This window comes from Parus major, chromosome 1A (assembly GCF_001522545.3).
Source record: "Parus major isolate Abel chromosome 1A, Parus_major1.1, whole genome shotgun sequence".
Taxonomy (NCBI): domain Eukaryota; kingdom Metazoa; phylum Chordata; class Aves; order Passeriformes; family Paridae; genus Parus; species Parus major.
In genome coordinates, this window is record NC_031773.1 from 66,960,485 (window position 1) to 66,976,913 (window position 16,429).

The 16,429-nt window shown below is 37.6% G+C and overlaps 1 protein-coding gene across 5 annotated transcripts in view; it reads left to right on the forward strand.

Moving 5' to 3' along the window:
* Positions 1–16,429, forward strand: part of EPS8 (epidermal growth factor receptor pathway substrate 8) — a 130,109-nt gene that overhangs the window by 87,098 nt on the left and 26,582 nt on the right. For all 5 annotated transcript variants that reach the window (XM_015627743.3, XM_015627744.3, XM_015627742.3 and 2 more), the window contains 9 exons: positions 1,659–1,820; positions 2,020–2,169; positions 4,482–4,564; positions 6,519–6,655; positions 9,140–9,213; positions 10,274–10,400; positions 10,756–10,844; positions 13,118–13,192; positions 13,908–14,056. In XM_015627743.3, coding sequence (XP_015483229.1) covers positions 1,659–1,820; positions 2,020–2,169; positions 4,482–4,564; positions 6,519–6,655; positions 9,140–9,213; positions 10,274–10,400; positions 10,756–10,844; positions 13,118–13,192; positions 13,908–14,056 — 1,046 coding nt within the window. The remainder of the gene's footprint in view (positions 1–1,658; positions 1,821–2,019; positions 2,170–4,481; positions 4,565–6,518; positions 6,656–9,139; positions 9,214–10,273; positions 10,401–10,755; positions 10,845–13,117; positions 13,193–13,907; positions 14,057–16,429) is intronic.

A 16,429-nucleotide genomic window follows, 5' to 3' on the forward strand; every position in this document is an offset into this window, starting at 1 on the left:
GCTGCCCTGTCTCTGAACCTGGCTCCTTGCACAGATGAGGCAGAGCTGAACAACGCTGTGCTGCTGGCAAGGCACACTGGGTGATATTTAAAACTAATACTCTGATCAGATCTAATCAGCAGAGGTATTAGAATATTCATAAAGTGTCGAGCATTAACCCCTCAAAGCCCCAGTGAGTCAAATACGTGGTAGTTAAATAGATTCTGCCTGCACAGATCCTTCCCCAGTGTGAAGAGCCAAGTGACTGACTTGCTGTCTTAAGCTGCTTTGAAGAATTACTGCATGCTGCTCTCATATTTAAAATATTCAGCAGGGTAAGCCCTGAGTGCCTGTGTGTAGCCTGTTAGGCACTTTTGAATGCAGTGCCTCCTTTTGGAGCCTTACTTTGGCTCAAACTTTCTCCTGCTGCCATCAGACCAGAGTCATGGGTTAAGCCAAGTCTTGAAAGCACCACAGATTCTCAGCTCCTTTTTGCTGGGTTTTAAATCATCTGTGTATTGTGAGATCATATGCAGAAGACTCCTAATTTCAAGTGCATCAGTCCTATGATCAGCTTGCAAATGAGTACATGTGTTGGTTCTAATTGCCTGTCTATTTTTGTGTGGGTTCTTCATAACAGTTTGGTCCTGTACTGGCATAACAATTAAGTGTTTGCATTTGAAATCTAAGCATTCCTGGCTAAGCAGCCAGTACAGAGTTTGTTTCACTTTACTTCTTTTAAATACTTTGATTATATGCAGCTTACACCTACTTTCTTCTCTGTAATTACCAAGTGCTGTTATCCTGTTACAGAAGAAAGCACAGTTAATTCTTTTTTTATTATTTTTGTTTTTTTTAAAGTTATTTAGAAGACTGATAAGCAAACGTACATTAAATGTGGTTCAGCTTGAAAGAGTGTTACCAGATCTTCAATTAGAATTCAAAGGTGGATTTATGCCTGAACAAAATGCAATAATTTTGTGGGTTTTCTTGCATGCTGAAGGAGAAATTGCCACAGCCATAATTACAGGGAAGCTAGCTGAGGTGATGTTTGTGATGCATTTTTTAGTTTCCAGGCCGTTAATTGAATCTGGAGAATATTCCAAGCTGATGGTGAGCAAAAATAGTTACTATTTTCTTCTGTGCTGCACATAAAAGTGACCAGCCTGTCCATAAGGTATCCCAGTCAGATGCAAGCCCATCCTGGTTGCTACCAGCAGGCTACTGGCAGCTCTGGAAGAGATGAGGACACTCCAGGTCAGGGTGGTGGTGGAGCTGCATTGGCAGGGAGCTTCTGGGAAGCTTCTGCTGGCACCTCCTGAATTCAGCTTGCCAAGAGAGAGACAGGTTTTCACTCCTCAAGAAAGCTAATTAAAACTCGTGGTTTAATTCTAGCTTTGATACCTGGAGGATGTCAGAATGTGCCTTCAAGTTTAACTGCTTACAGTGGTGAGGAAATGACAGTGGGTGTCAAAAAGCAAGCTACAAAAATGAGTTGACTTAAAACAACATTGTGGACCAAAGAGCCTTCCCCATGTCTTAGAGGTGGGCTCTGTCATATAGAAAGGCACTTTTACTCATGAATAATTTGTGTTGCTGGCAATTTAAATGCTGACACTCCTGAACAATAGGGAAAATTGCAATCATAATTTCTTTTAAATGTACGTCTTACTCACCAGCACTTGACCACCTTTGTTCTGGACCGAAAAGAGGCAATGATTACAGTGGATGATGGAATCAGGAAGCTGAAATTGTTGGATGCCAAAGGCAAAGTGTGGACTCAAGACATGATTCTTCAAGTGGATGACAAAGCTGTCAGTTTGGTGGACTTGGAATCAAAGGTAAGATCTGTGAGTGACAGTCTCATTTTCAGAGAGAGAGAAAAAGGGAGCGAGCAGAAAAACCATGTATGTGAAATTGAGGATTTTAATTAGCTTATTATCACTTTCCCTTTATAGCTCATGCAGTTTTTCTGGGATCAGGACACTGTATAGTAAGGTGGTATTTTTTGTTTTCTTCTTTTTTCCCCTCTTCTGACAGAATGAACTGGAGAATTTTCCTTTAAGCACAATTCAGCATTGCCAAGCTGTGATGAATGCATGCAACTACAATTCAATTCTTGCATTAATATGTAAAGAACCAACCCAAAACAAGCCTGATTTGCATCTTTTCCAGTGTGATGAAATTAAGGTAAGATAATAGTGGAGATCTGCTATGACTTATTTGAATAGGGGAGGTTGTATGAATTGACCAGAACAGTGGATAAAGCCAAATGAGCTGATTCATAGAAAATAATTCTGTACTTTTATTGTAAATATGCTCTAAATTTAATCCACTTATGATTCCAGCACTACTCATAGTATGTTAATAGTGTAGTGTGTATTGCAAAGGAGTAATCTAATATTTGAGCTGAATTCTTTGTGCATGCTCAAATATATCCTCACTGCAAATATTGGTTCTTGGACTCTATAGCTGCTAATTTAGATTTGTAAATATATAAAGCTCTGGAAAATGTCTATGGTTTGCCTTCACACTTCTGAAAAAAGCAATGTAAAATAATTTGAATTGCCTCAAATTTATTTTATAATCTTCAAAGAGCTCATCTGAGCCCTGATTCCTGCCTACTCTTTCTGCCCTTTTTGTCCCTGAACAATCAAACACTCTCTACATTTTCATCTCTCTGCATCTCTGCTCTGCTGGAGAGATCTTGAAAGGGAAAACAGTCCTTGCAGGAGGGGCAAAACAAGGAAAGAGATTGCTTGCCTCTGATGAAAATATTACCTTCAAGTGTAAATAATTTTTTTAATGTATTCTACAATACTTCTTTATTTCTGAGGTTATAAATTTTAATTCTGTTTGCTATTCTCTGTAATTCCAGTTGACAATTTCATAGGGATTTCTTAATTCCTTTGTAGCAGTTTGTATTATTGTCTTGAAACAACAGATTGTTAATCACACTGTGCAACAATTTTGGAATTAGCATGGTGAGAGCTCTGTGAGGATGATTAGGTATTGTGTGATGTGTTGCTCAGAATTTGCTGTTTTAAAGGAAAGTGGGACCTTGTCAGAAGTTCAGGGGGTATTGTGTTAAATAATGCAGGGATCCCTTTTGAGGTGTGTTTGGACTCAGCTTCTCAATGTGTAGAGTTGGTCTCTTTTCATTTTTTTAAGAGAAATTTCAAAATTTAATTTTTGAAATTTTTGTTGCTCTGTGTACACATGAAAATGTGGAGTACATAAGCATGACTTGTAAATCCCTTTGTTCTGAATTATTGTTTGATTCTGTGGCCATACCCTGTTTTTTTTTTCCTTACCCATGAAACTTTTCTGGTTTTGAAAGTTTACGTCTTTCTCTGTTGGCTTTTCCCTGCTTTTGATGGAAGTTAAAAGCAACTCCAGGAGCCTCTGCAATAAAAATTAGTTAAAATCAATACTATTTGGGGCATTCTAACATTTTATAAACAAGAAAAAAATTACACAGTAAATACCAAGAGTATTGGATTAATGGAATTCTTCTGGGTTCAAGTTCCTCTTATCCCCTGAAGGTTTTTTTCTATTAATTCTGTAAACTTTAAGTATCATAACTATTCTGTAGTGGAATCCATTATAGCCTGAAAAGTCCTGTAATCCCCTCAAATCCTAAATTCAACAATGTGTTCTGGTCCTAGCAGGAGTTATGTATTCCTCCCAAAAAGGTACACACTTCTGCATTATGAGGGTACTAAAAAATACATGGTCCTTGCAGAGTGAGCCAGGCACTGACAGATTTGGGCGTTGACAGCCTTTGTAGGAAATTAATTTGTCAGCTGAAGACATGTAACAGAGCATTGTAAATCCTGCGAGAAGCCATGACCTATTTAATGCAAGATCTATTAAAATAATGCTTTAGACTTGCATCAAAATTTCACTTGTGGGGCCACTGGTGGAGGCAGGTTGCAGTTGTGGAGTGACAGGAATGTATACATTAGGGAATCTTCTGAAAAATTAATCTTCTGTTACATCAAAGAGAAATTGGAGTCTGTGTCATTATTTCTGAAAGGAAATTGTATCATTACGAGTTATTTTCTTAATGCTTGTGCTGCTGCCATCTATAGTAGTTTTGCTGCTTCTATGTTTAGTAGATTTTCTTTTTATAGTCTGAGACAAACAAAATACTTGAGACAACCAGAAATTACGTATGCAGAGGGGAAAAAAAGTAGCTTATGCAATAGTGGTTGACTTGAGATAATTACAGCTGTTCAGACAAATTTGGTGTCTAGATTACGTACTTGTGTGATGATAATGCTTCAAGTTGGAGTAATGACAAAAATACCAACTCCCAGATTTTTGTTCTGTCCTTTTTTTTTTTTTTTTTTTTTTTGTTCATGTGTAAAATAATTTGTCCCAGTGCTTTTGAATAAATGGGATTTGATAAGGTATTCTCTATCTAAAGGTGAGATATTTATTTCAAAGGTCTGGATGTAGTAGCTGATTCCTGATGTTTTCTGCTCCTTTCTCCTTAGGCTACCCTTATTCATGAAGATATTGAAAGTGCAATTAGTGACAGCAAAAGTGGGAAACAAAAGAAGAGGCTGGAGACACTGAGGTAAAAATCCAACTTCTTGGCAGTGTATAGGATCATCAAACAGTGTGACAGCATTCAGAAGCTCTCCAGGTCTGCCTGCTGTCTTTTGGGGTTTTTTGGGAGGACTTGAGCTTTTTTCCTTCTAGCTAATAATATAATTCCATATCTATGTGTATTAAAGCCATATCTTGCTTTAATAATTTTCTCATGTTCTGTCAATTTATAGTGTCAGTCTTACCTTCCCCAATTCCACCTTAGTGATGGGAACAACTAAGATAATTCCACTTGTCAGAGAATGGCATTGCATGTCTTAGTTCTGCATATGGGTCAAGTAGTTCAGAATTTAAATTAAAAAAACCCACAAATTTCCCATAACTCCAAGTAAATAAGATTATTCTAAAAGGTTTTAGGATCTGAAGATGTTAAATAAAACAGCAACTGAAGATTGAATAATCTTCCTGCCTGCCTGTTTAACGATGCTGAAGACTTCTTGTTTCCCTGGTAGCAAAATCTTCTCTGCCAGCTGGAAATTATGGGGGAACGAACCTGTTGGGTTCAGAGAAGATTAATACAGAAATGAGATGTAGCAAACAGAGGCATAAAAGCAAGGGCACAAATATATTAGATACTTAATGGTGATGGTTGTAGCTTGTTAGAAATTCAGTGTGTAGCTGCATGTGAGAGTATCTCTCATTAATAATTGTGCTCAGATAGAGAAATTTCTGTTGGACAAATATTAGAATGAATATATAATAGTTCTGGATACCTTTTAAATCCTGATGTACAACCTGTGAAGATTTCCTAGAGCAAGGGGTACTCCTAGAAAAACAAAAGAGAACCTGAACTGTGTCTAACTCCATTTGCAGATTTAAAATTAAACAAATAGACTTAACCATTAGTGGGACTGTAGCAAACCAGGCATAAGCAGCACGAGGCAATCCAGAGGGACTCCAACACGCAAACTAATGAGATTTAATTGGGAAAAGAATGTAGGTCAATACATCTGTTGGGACAAATAATCTGAGATATCAGTCTCCGAGGGCTGTGAGGCCCCGAGGTCAAACGTGGGTGGCAGCTGAGTGCTGTTCTGGCTCCTGTGCCTGCTGGCATTGGGTCATTGATGAGTGAAAGGGGACTGCAGGAAGGAAAGGCAAAGGAAATGTTTGTTTGGGTTTTTGCTTTTGTTTTCCTTTTTTTTTGGTATTCTCTGTTCAAAGACCAAATGACATTTGATGTTTTGTGGTCTTGTTGTTGAATGCTGTGAATGAGATGGGCTTATAAAAGGTGAATTTAGTTTTTAAATAAAGGTCTGAGGAAGGAATGGGGGGATATGTATGACAGGACCTTCTGTGATTTTTTTTATCTGTTCATATTAAGCTGCAGAATGAATTCAAAGACCTCTTTCCTCACAGTATTTAAAACTTCACTGAGAACTGGAAAATTGCATTTGGGGGACATTGATGTGTTTGTATTGAGACAGGATGAACAGGCCCATAACAAAAACAAAACAGGCCCAAAATAAATCAGCCAGTGATTGGTTTTGTTGGTAGGGTTTTAAGCAAAAGGTGGTTGACAACTGGCCAAACTTAGGGGACTAAATACTTGATTTGTGATGGCTGAAAGATACCTGCAATCTTCTCTCAAACAAAAGACAAGTCCCACCTTTGTGGTGGTAAAAATGCCATTTAATAAGCCCAAGCCAGTTAATTTAACTGTGTAAACTGGCATGTTCTGGGGATTTCCCAGGTGACAAAGGTTTACTAACTCTCTGGTGGAGTGCCTTTCCTGCTGTGTTTAATATGTTTACACACCGTGGTGCTGGCAAGCCCAAAGTGCAGCCTGCAGTATGAGAGGGTCTCGCGGCCTGCAGTCCGAGAGGGCCTCGCGAAGCCTCCTCATTTCCTCTGACCAGGCACTAGAGAACAGAACATTTTTCCTTCCAACATCACTCCTGGGCTTTCTCCTCTTCCTGTAGGATGATCTCCAAAGCTGACAGTGCCATCCCCCCGCCCCCACGGGCACCTGCCCCCGTGCCACCGGGGACCATCACGCAGGTGGACGTGCGGAGCCGCGTGGCGGCGTGGTCGGCGTGGGCCTCGGAGCAGGGGGAATGTGAGTATTCCTGAGGGCTGCCGTGCCAAGGAGCGGCTGAGCACGCTGCTTGGCATCAACAGAGGACATTTGGGAAGGGCACTTGGGCTGGATGCAGAAATGGTTGCACAAGGTCAGCCCTCTGCTCTTGCTGGGAGCAGATTTTCCCGGTCTGGTTTGAAGTGCCCCAAGCCACTGCTGCCTTTTGTAGGGAGGAAGATCTGACTGCCAGAATCTGACTTGTCATCTACTTGCTTTTGCCCATTTTCTGGATTCCTGTTGTCAGGAAAATTAATCCACAAGCACCAGAGGTTTATGTCCAAAAAGGAGACAGAGGAGTCCTTCTACTGTATCCAAATAAAGGGAGAGGCCCTGAGCCATTCCCCTGGGGTCTCTCCAATTTTTGGAGGACACAGCCTCTTTTTTATCCCAATTTCTCGGCCATGTCCCTCTCTTTCCCCACTGGCTGAGGTACTTGAGAGGCACAGACTTCCCAGAACGCCTGACACCTAAGATTCCCCTCTAATGTGTAAACCCTCCCTCTTAATTTTTAATTCTTATGGAATTTATGGTGGTTCCCTATTATCTCTTTCATCTTTCAATATCCAGTTTCATTTACCAGCAAACCTACAGTTTGTTTGTAGAGGGAAATATCTTTTTTCCCTTTATCAATCCGTGGAATACATCCCATTGTTTCTTTTATATCTCAGTGCTAGTTCTATTTACCAGCAGACCCACAGCTTGTTTTTAAAGACAAATCCCTCATTCCTCTCACTGAGTAGAGCTTCTTTTACTTGTGCTCAGCTGGGTGTGAGTCCCAGATTTTAATCTGAGGGGGTTTTTTGTGAAGGGGGGAACAGTAACACAGTAATCTAATGATGTTCTCCTCATAATAGGGATATTTTTGACAATTAAAAAGTATAATCATGGATTAAAAGGTGAACTGAGATCAGCATAATTTATTAATATTTATCTTTATAATGGCAGCTTTGGCTAATTAGTTTGTTGGGGGTTTTATTTATTTCTTTGTTGTTGTTGGTTCTTGGGGTTTTTTTTTAAGCCTTAACTAGGAAATGCTGTAACATTCTTAATGGGTTGGGATTCCTCTGTTTGATGGTTGTCATTTTGATCAGATTTCTTTAAAAATAAAAGTTCTTTAGAACAGAATAAAGCTCCTTCTATAAAGCAGACTAAAAAAGTTAAGATGAAGCCTCTTTTAGTTTGTTTTCTTTGGTTCTTTTAAAAATAGATATCACAACTGTACCATAAAAAACCCTTAGATTCCTTATAATTTTTGTTTCATTAAATTTTTTCTATATCACTCAACAAAGTACACAACTATGCAAAAAAAACAACTATAAATATTCAGGGAAATCTGAAATGTTAAGAATTATTTCATCTATGTGCCTACAGTATTAAATCTGTTTTGAGTAAAGGCTGTCTTGTTCTTTTGCTTGAGTTCTGATATCAGAAAAATTTCATTAGTTTAGTGTCTTGTGGACCAGTTATGGGCATTAGTTCCTGCAGTTCCTTTTATTCCCCTCAGGTGGGTCTTTCCTGAAATGTATTTACTGAAATCCCACCTGTTCACAAATGCAGTGCAGGGTTAAAAATGGAAAATTTGTAATTCCTAAAAAAATTCTCCCTTGTTATTTTCCAAAGAGTCTGTGACTCTGGGCGTTGTTATTTGGAAATATCAGTTCTATCACATCATTCTCTCTCCTTTCTGTGTTTCCAGACTTGGCATCCCTTTTTGCTAATAACTTTTTACATAAGAATATTCTTCAAAGTTGCTGCACTCTTTCTTGCTTGCTTCTACTGGAAGCATATTTTCCAAAATGGGATGAGTCCTAATTATGTTGTATTTATAATCTACCACTTGGTGTTGAATTTTGTTTATTAATTTAAAGCCTGGTACCATATTTCTGCAGTTAACTTCATTTGTGTAGTTAAGTGGACTGAAAGCACATACAGAAGCTTTTTTTTGTGAGCCTTGAGAGGATCAGGCATTAAGGTGTAAGATTTTCAGCTTGTGTGGAGTCCTTGCAAAGGGAATGGTTGAGTTTTGTCCATCTTTTTCTTACAGTAGTGTACTTCAAAGCATCAACTGTATAGAAATAGTTATATTTTTGTTTATATATTTATAGATATATTATATATAATTATATATACACGAAAATATAACAACTTCTGTACAATTGATGCTTTAAAGTACACTAAAGTGTATATATATACTTCAGTGTATATATAATAGATATCATTATAATATATGATTATGTATAATTTAATTATATACAATATGCAATGATTATTTATATAGTATATCATATATTATAGATTACATATTACATATTATATATTATACATAATATATATTATATATTATAGAAGAAATATAATATAATATAATATAATATAAATATTGTTTATATTTTATAATTGTTGAATACTAATATTCTAATCCCACAAATATGCATGTCTTGTTCTCTTCTGCCCTCTTTGCAGATGAAAAGCACAGACAATACCATGAGCAGGAAGAAACAGCAGAGATGATTGCAGCCAGGATCGACAGAGATGTTGTAAGTGAGAAGCTGCACATCATGCTTCATCATGTCTGTGAAATTTTGCAGCTCTCCTTTGTGGGAAAACTTTCCTCCCCATGGGAAATTCAGGAGAAAAGCTTTCCAAGCAGCCTCTGCTTGTTGTGATAGATCTGAAAGGAACAGGTGGCAGTTTCTTTTCTGAATTTTTCTTTTTTAAAAAGAAAGAAAAAGCACACTGAATGTTGATGACAAATTTTCTGCTGTGAAGAGCTGGAAATATAAATTTTAATTTTTTAAGTAGACAGATTTCAGCAAACAATGTAAAGATAAAAAATTCCATCAATTTAGCAGGACTTGAATATGTGTAACACCTGGAAAATAAACATGATCATTTCTGAAGAGAGGTGGACTGTGTTTATTTGTAACTTAAAACATTCCTGCATTTAAGCAACAATATTTGGCATGTTCTATGGTATATGCAAGATCAAATATTTCCCCATGTGTCATTTGTAAATTTCTACTCCTCCACTCTGATTTTGCCCTCAGCAACATCAGAGGGTCTTGAGAAAAGTGTGTTGGGACCTGCTGGATTGGTGTCTTTGTGTTTTCTCTCAGGGTTCATTCATTCTTCTCCAATTACTCTTTGAAATCAATTCTTCAAAGAGTACTTCTCCACAAACAGCTTAATTTGTAGAGAGCTTCACCAAATAGCTTAATACTTAGTGCTAAAGGAGATTAGGAAGTTATATTCTTTACAAAAATGCTGTCCATTCAAATAAAAGAGATTTTTTTTCCTGTGCTCTCAGCAGAAATGTAATGTGGAAATAAATTGTGTAATTTCAGTCTGAGCTTAACAAATTTTAAAAACTTCCAGTGGGCCTTTATTTTAAAAATAATTAAAATTAAAATACTTTATGTGTATGTAAACTTAAAAACATGAGGAATCTAAATATGGAATGTTCCAGCATGGAATTTGTTCCAAGGAAGCTACTGGTGTCTAGGAGTCTGGACATTTCAATTTCTGGAGTATTTCTGCTATAGATTCTGTAGAGAAACATTTAATTTTCTTTAAATTTAAATTTCTCTTTTCCCACAGCAAATTCTGAACCATATTTTGGATGACATAGAGTATTTTGTTACCAAACTGCAAAAAGCTGCTGAAGCATTTGCTGAGCTTTCAAAGAGGAAGAAAACTAAAAAAAGTAAAAAGAAAGGACCTGGAGGTGAGAGTTCATAGTGCACCCATTCTGTTTCTCTCAGGATCATTGAAGGAGCTAGGAAATGTCTTTTTGTGTGTTTTTTCTTAATGAGTGTAGCAATTTTCTCTCAATTTGAGCACAAAAGTTCCAATGCAGTATATGCTTAGAGGGAAACCTATGAAAATCATTTGCTTGAAGTCAGTGGGGAATGACTAATTAGAGATGTGACCACAGAATCTGCTCCTGCCTTGGTTCTATATTTACAAAATTCTGTAAGATAGTAAATTTCTTGTGTGTTTTGCTGTTTACTATACCTGGAATATTTATGGAAGCTATATAACTATAAAAGGGTGTATAAAAATCTCCTTCTGTTCACCAGAGGGTGTTCTTACTCTCCGTGCGAAGCCACCACCTCCAGATGAATTTGTTGATTGCTTCCAAAAATTCAAGCATGGCTTCAATCTTCTGGTAAGTGATAGCAGCTCGTGGGTACGAGATGGGAGGCCAGGGCTGGCCACCTCTGGGCTAGCTTGGCCTCTGAGCTTTAGGATGCTGCTCCTCAGCTTCTCTGCACAATGCCTAGAAGAACACATTTGGTGTTCAGCATCTTCCTTCCCTGGTTCTTTAAAGCCTTTTACTTGGGAAATTTGATTTTGAATCATGAAAGAATTCCTAGAAAGGTCTGTGGGGCTCACAGTTCTGTTGTGTGTTTGCCAGCATCACCAGCTGCGGCCTTAATCTGATTTTATTTAATTTGATTTTATTCTGCTGTGCCCCATCAGACTCCCTGTGCTTGTTGCCATCATCACCCAGGAGCTTCTGGCCTCAGAACATTCCATCCAACAAATTGCTGTCTCTTTACAGGTTCTCAGTCAGTCAAAATGATAATTCAGGAGCTTTCTGCTGGCATTTCCTCTTCTGCAAGTGGCAGCCTCCTATTCAAGGGAGGGAGCACGTGGGACCTTCAAAGCATTTGCTGTTGGACACTTACTGTCCCTTCCAGCTGCTGGGGAGGCTGTGCCAGTGGGGAAAACTGCTCCTGAATCCACTGAGTCAAAACTGCTTCTTTCCTCCTCCTGGGGAGTGAGCTCTGATTGCAGGGCTGTAGGAAATATTTAGACATGTTAAAAATATCCTTTAAAAAAAAAAAAAAAAGGCTGCATCAAGTGTCATGGTTCTGACCTTGAGGGATTGCTCTTTTGAGGGAGGATGAATATCTTGGAACTTGCTTGTCCTCAGTAAAAGATGTCATGTCCAGGTTTTTTTTTCCATTCTTTTTACTGCATTCTGCTTTTCAATTAGTTTATTTTTTACCCAAGAAAAATCTGTGCATCTTTGAATCTTTCTCTTCTGTGCAGGAGAAGTCACAGCCCTTGTTTTGATGCTCAGCAGCATCTGGGACCTGGTTCTAGTGCTGCTCTTGATGAGTTGTGCTGTGACAATCCTTTAACAATGCTTCACTTCAGCATTTTCGCAGGAGCAGCAAAAGCCTGAAATTTGTGCTTTATGCCAGGCAAGGAAAACTGTATAAAATGAAGAATCTGGTATAAAAATAAAAGGAGTAGCTAGAAGAATAATATCTTCAAGTAGAATGGAAACTGTTGTAAAATCTCATGCTGGAAGCTTCTAGAAATGCCTACCATCTGTCAAAAAGCTTCAGATAGACTGGGACTGGGTTGTTACGACTGAGGAGCAATGTATAGGAAGTTATTAGAAGCAAAAACACATCCTCCTCCTTCTTTCTTCATTTGGAGGGACAGTTGGATGTAAAAAGCCCAACAAAGGTAGCCAAAAGCAGTTTGAGGAACAGATGGCAAGAGGCAATAAAAACTACTATAACTCTTTAAAGCACATTTGGGCTTCTCATTTCTGGAGCCCACAAAGCCAATGGGTGATCAGTAGATAAAATAAATTCTCCAAGAATCAGCTGTATCAGTGAGTTTTAATGGTTTGGGGTATTTAGAATATTTTTTTTTTATGGTGGTGTTTGTAACTGTAGGTTGGCCTTGATGATCTCAGAGTTTCTTTGTGGAGATATATTATTATAACAGATAAAGTGATAGATGGAATTCACTACTGATAGATGTGAGAGTCGTGGACTGGTGAGGAAATATCTGATATATAGAGCAAACCAGAACAAAATGTTGATGTAATAGAGATTCCTGGGAGAAAGACACTTGTGTTCTGTATTATCAACCAAGCAAATGGCAAAACCCATCAGGGAAAAAAAAAAGACAACAGAACATTAACAAAGATTATCAGTATGTCATTATGTTACCTGGATTGATTTTTTTTTTGCCAGTGTAGCAAAATTGAAGGTACAGGGTGGACAAGAATGCTTGAAGGAATTACTTCAGCTTGGAAATGACCAGATTCAGGAATAATCTAATAAGTCTGTAAATGGTTATGAGCATTGCTAGGAAAAAGTGAATTGAGAAAGACAATTTAGTTTTATTGGAAGAGTTTGCAGAATACTAATGAAAGTAGGAGATGTCAGATTTCCAAAGGTGATGCTTCTCCACAAAACATTTCATTTGGTTGTGGAACTTCTTGTTTTGCATGATAGGTGCAAAAATATGCTTGGAGACAAGAGCAATGGGATGGATGGGCACTCAGTGGGTGTTGCAGGCCAAGCACTGGGCTTAGGTGGACCTGAGCAGGATGGCCACTCTTACCTGAAGTATTTATTGTCTTAATAGTTAAATTCTTCTTAAAATGTACCATTTGTTCTATTCCTTCAGGCCAAGTTGAAGTTCCATATCCAAAATCCTAGTGCAGCTGATCTGGTTCATTTTCTCTTTACCCCACTACATATGGTAAGGTTTTCCAGTTTTCTAAGTGTTTACCTTCAGAACTCTTGTATTTATATGCTCTGTAACCTTTTCAATGATAACAAGATTGAAATGTTGTGTCCCTGGACAGTAAGTAAGGAGAAATGTTTGTATCTCAGGATGAGGTTTTCTTTAGAAAACAATTTATCTCATTTTCTGCATATTTTCCCTTCTATTAAATGTATTTATTTAAATCATCTTTGGCCTTGTGTTACAATTTCCCATTATAATTTTTGACTAGCAATAATAAAAGTCGAGGAGATTTAAAAAAATATTTTAAATTTTAAATTAATAAAATTAAATAAATTAAAATAAAATTAAATGAAAATTTAATATTTTAATTTTAATATTTTTTAATAATGCAGGAGGAGAGTTGAAAGCATATTTAATGGAAGTATGTGCGGCTTTGATCAGTAAAGCAAAAAATATTATTGCCCAGAGTGGGTCTAAATAAAAACTGGATGGTGACCAGAGCAACAGTTCTGAAGCAATAAATAGTTCAGTTAATTTTTAGGACATCAAGACACCCTCTCAGGTTCTCAGAGGGGCTTTTACTTCTGGGGTATGTTTTTATGAGTAATGACTGTTTCCTAATAGCAGGTAACATAAATTCACATTCATGTAGATAACATAAATTGACATGCCACTTCCTTACTGACAACCTGTGTGTTCCTGGCATTATTTTAATCCTTGGATTTAGGTGGTGCAGACAACAGGAGGTCCAGAGCTTGCTGGCACAGTGCTCAGCCCCCTCCTGACAAAAGACACCATCGACTTCCTGCGATACACCGTCACCAGCGAGGAGGGACAGCTGTGGATGTCCCTGGGTGATTCATGGACCAAAGCCAGGTGGGGAAAAAAATCTTCAGATTTCAGAGAGCATTCTCTAAAATCAAATTTGTCAACGTGGTCTTAACCAAGTTATCCAGCCCTCAATAAATTCAATATTACTTTGTTAGGATTTGGACCCTTGAGAACTGCTCTTTGAAGGGTTTGGAGAGGAACTCTTTAGATTGACTCAGATTTGGGATATCAAGGAGAGACAAAATGCAGAGAGAATTTTTTTTTTTTGTCAGTGATATCCAGAACCTCTTGACATAATCTTCTGGAGTATCTTTTTCTGAGCTATCCCTTGCATGTTTCCAGTTGTTTTTCACCATTATTTTTCCAGCTCATCTATCTGGACTTCATTAAAAAACAATTTGAAGATGCAATAAAGAGTGACAAAATATTAAATAATAGCTACAAATGTCTGTTTTCAATTTCCAATTATTATTAACAGTTAAAAATTTGCAATGTCTTTTTAAAAGCATCATAATGCTATAAAAATGCTTAGAATTATAAAAAAATGTTTCTTGACTGAATTGTGCCACATGTGCATACCTTAGACATTGCATTTAATGGATTCACTGTTGTGATTTAGCTGAAAGTTCACTTATTTATGCATATGTTGGGTTCAAGGTAATTCTGTAGTTTGAAATTAAGTGAATTGAACATGCAAAAGAAAAATCTTAAATTAGCAAAGTGCATTTTGACTCTGTCATCTGTGGTAGATAAGTGCATTTGATGATGATGAAGTATGCAATCACTTGGGCTGGAAATGCAGCATGTTTTTTGTGTTTATTCATCCAAATTTCAGATTGGAACACAAATGTCTACCAGATGGATTTTTTTAAATTATTATTATTATTTTTATTATTATTAATAATTATTTTATTAATTATTTGGTTGATTGAAAGCTGCAGAGTGTAAGGAAGGCTGCATGGAAGGAGTGGAAATGGCCTCATAGCCAGGGAAAATGGATCACTGGGCAAAATAATGGGCTCCTTTCTTGGGAGCTGCTCCATTTGTTTGTCCATCCTGAAGAAAAAGGGTAATGGAAAGAGAAATAGCTTGTGTTTGGTAATGAAGAATGGAGCACTTAAAATGTAGTTGGCTGATCTGTGTGGATTAGAATTGATGGTGAGATTGATCTCAGTATCCAGAGGTACCCTGGGGTGGGTGAGATGCAGCAGGAGAGGGGAATGATAAAATCAAGGATTACTGACCAAGCCAGGCCCAACAGGCTGGGAATTGCTGGCTGCTCATGTGTCTGGCAAATCCTTGGTTTTGAGCTCGTTAAAAACCTGTAATGTACATTCCTGGTTCTGCTTCCACTGTGAAGACTCAGTAATTTATATTGTGGGACAGAGTGTCATGTGTAGTGCAAAGGCAGGGCAGGAAAGCATTGATTTAGGTGCTTGGTGTTACAACAGAAAACACTGATGGAACTCTGAAAAAGTAGCACAGTATTTTATAAAGATCAGTCCAGACTATAAAACAGCAAATGTGATGATAATTCTTGGATCCTGGAGCATGTAGAGCTGGGTGGGGTTTATATCTAAATCTTTAAATCTATTTTAATCTTTAAAAGCTATTTGTTTATTTTGGTTTTGGTGTAGCCCCCTAAGCTTCACACCTGCTTTCAGGTGTTCTAACAAAGCTGGCTGTTTCTCTGAAGCCTTTTGTTGGTGCTTCCACACAAATAGAGCATTGTAATATTTCTCCCCATTAAAACAAGTCCTATATTTGTTCTGATTGAATCTTCTGTCACCCATCCTTTGCTATTAGGCAGAAGTTTGTTGTGTTTTAACACTCTTTCAACTATAACTCTTTAAAGCACATCTGGGCTTCTTATTTCTGGAGCCCACAAAGCCAATGGGTGATCAGTAGATAAATTCTCCAAGAATCAGCTGTATCAGTGAATTTTAATGGTTTGGGGTGTTTAGATTTTTTTTTTTATGGTGGTGTTTGTAACTGTAGGTTGGCCTTGATGATCTCAGAGGTTTTTTTCTAGAAATACCTTATTATAACAGGTAAAGTGATAGATGGAATTCACTACTGATAGATGTGAGAATCGTGGACTGGTGAGGAAAAATCTAATATATAGAGCAAATCAGAACAAAATGTTGATGTAATAGAGATTCCTGGGAGAAAGACACTTGTGTTCAGTATTATCAACCAAGGTTGTAAGTGAGAAGCTACAAATGATGCTTCTTTGTGACTTATCCTTACAGAAGCAGCAAGTTCCTTCTGCAGGGCACTGCAGGGAGGAAATGTGTTCTGCTGATTCTCCCTGTTCTAGCATGTTTCTGCCTGTACTGTAACCCCACCCTCTCCTCCATACTAATAACAATTCTGAAGAATTTCAATTTACAGGAACCCTATTAAACCAGCATTCAC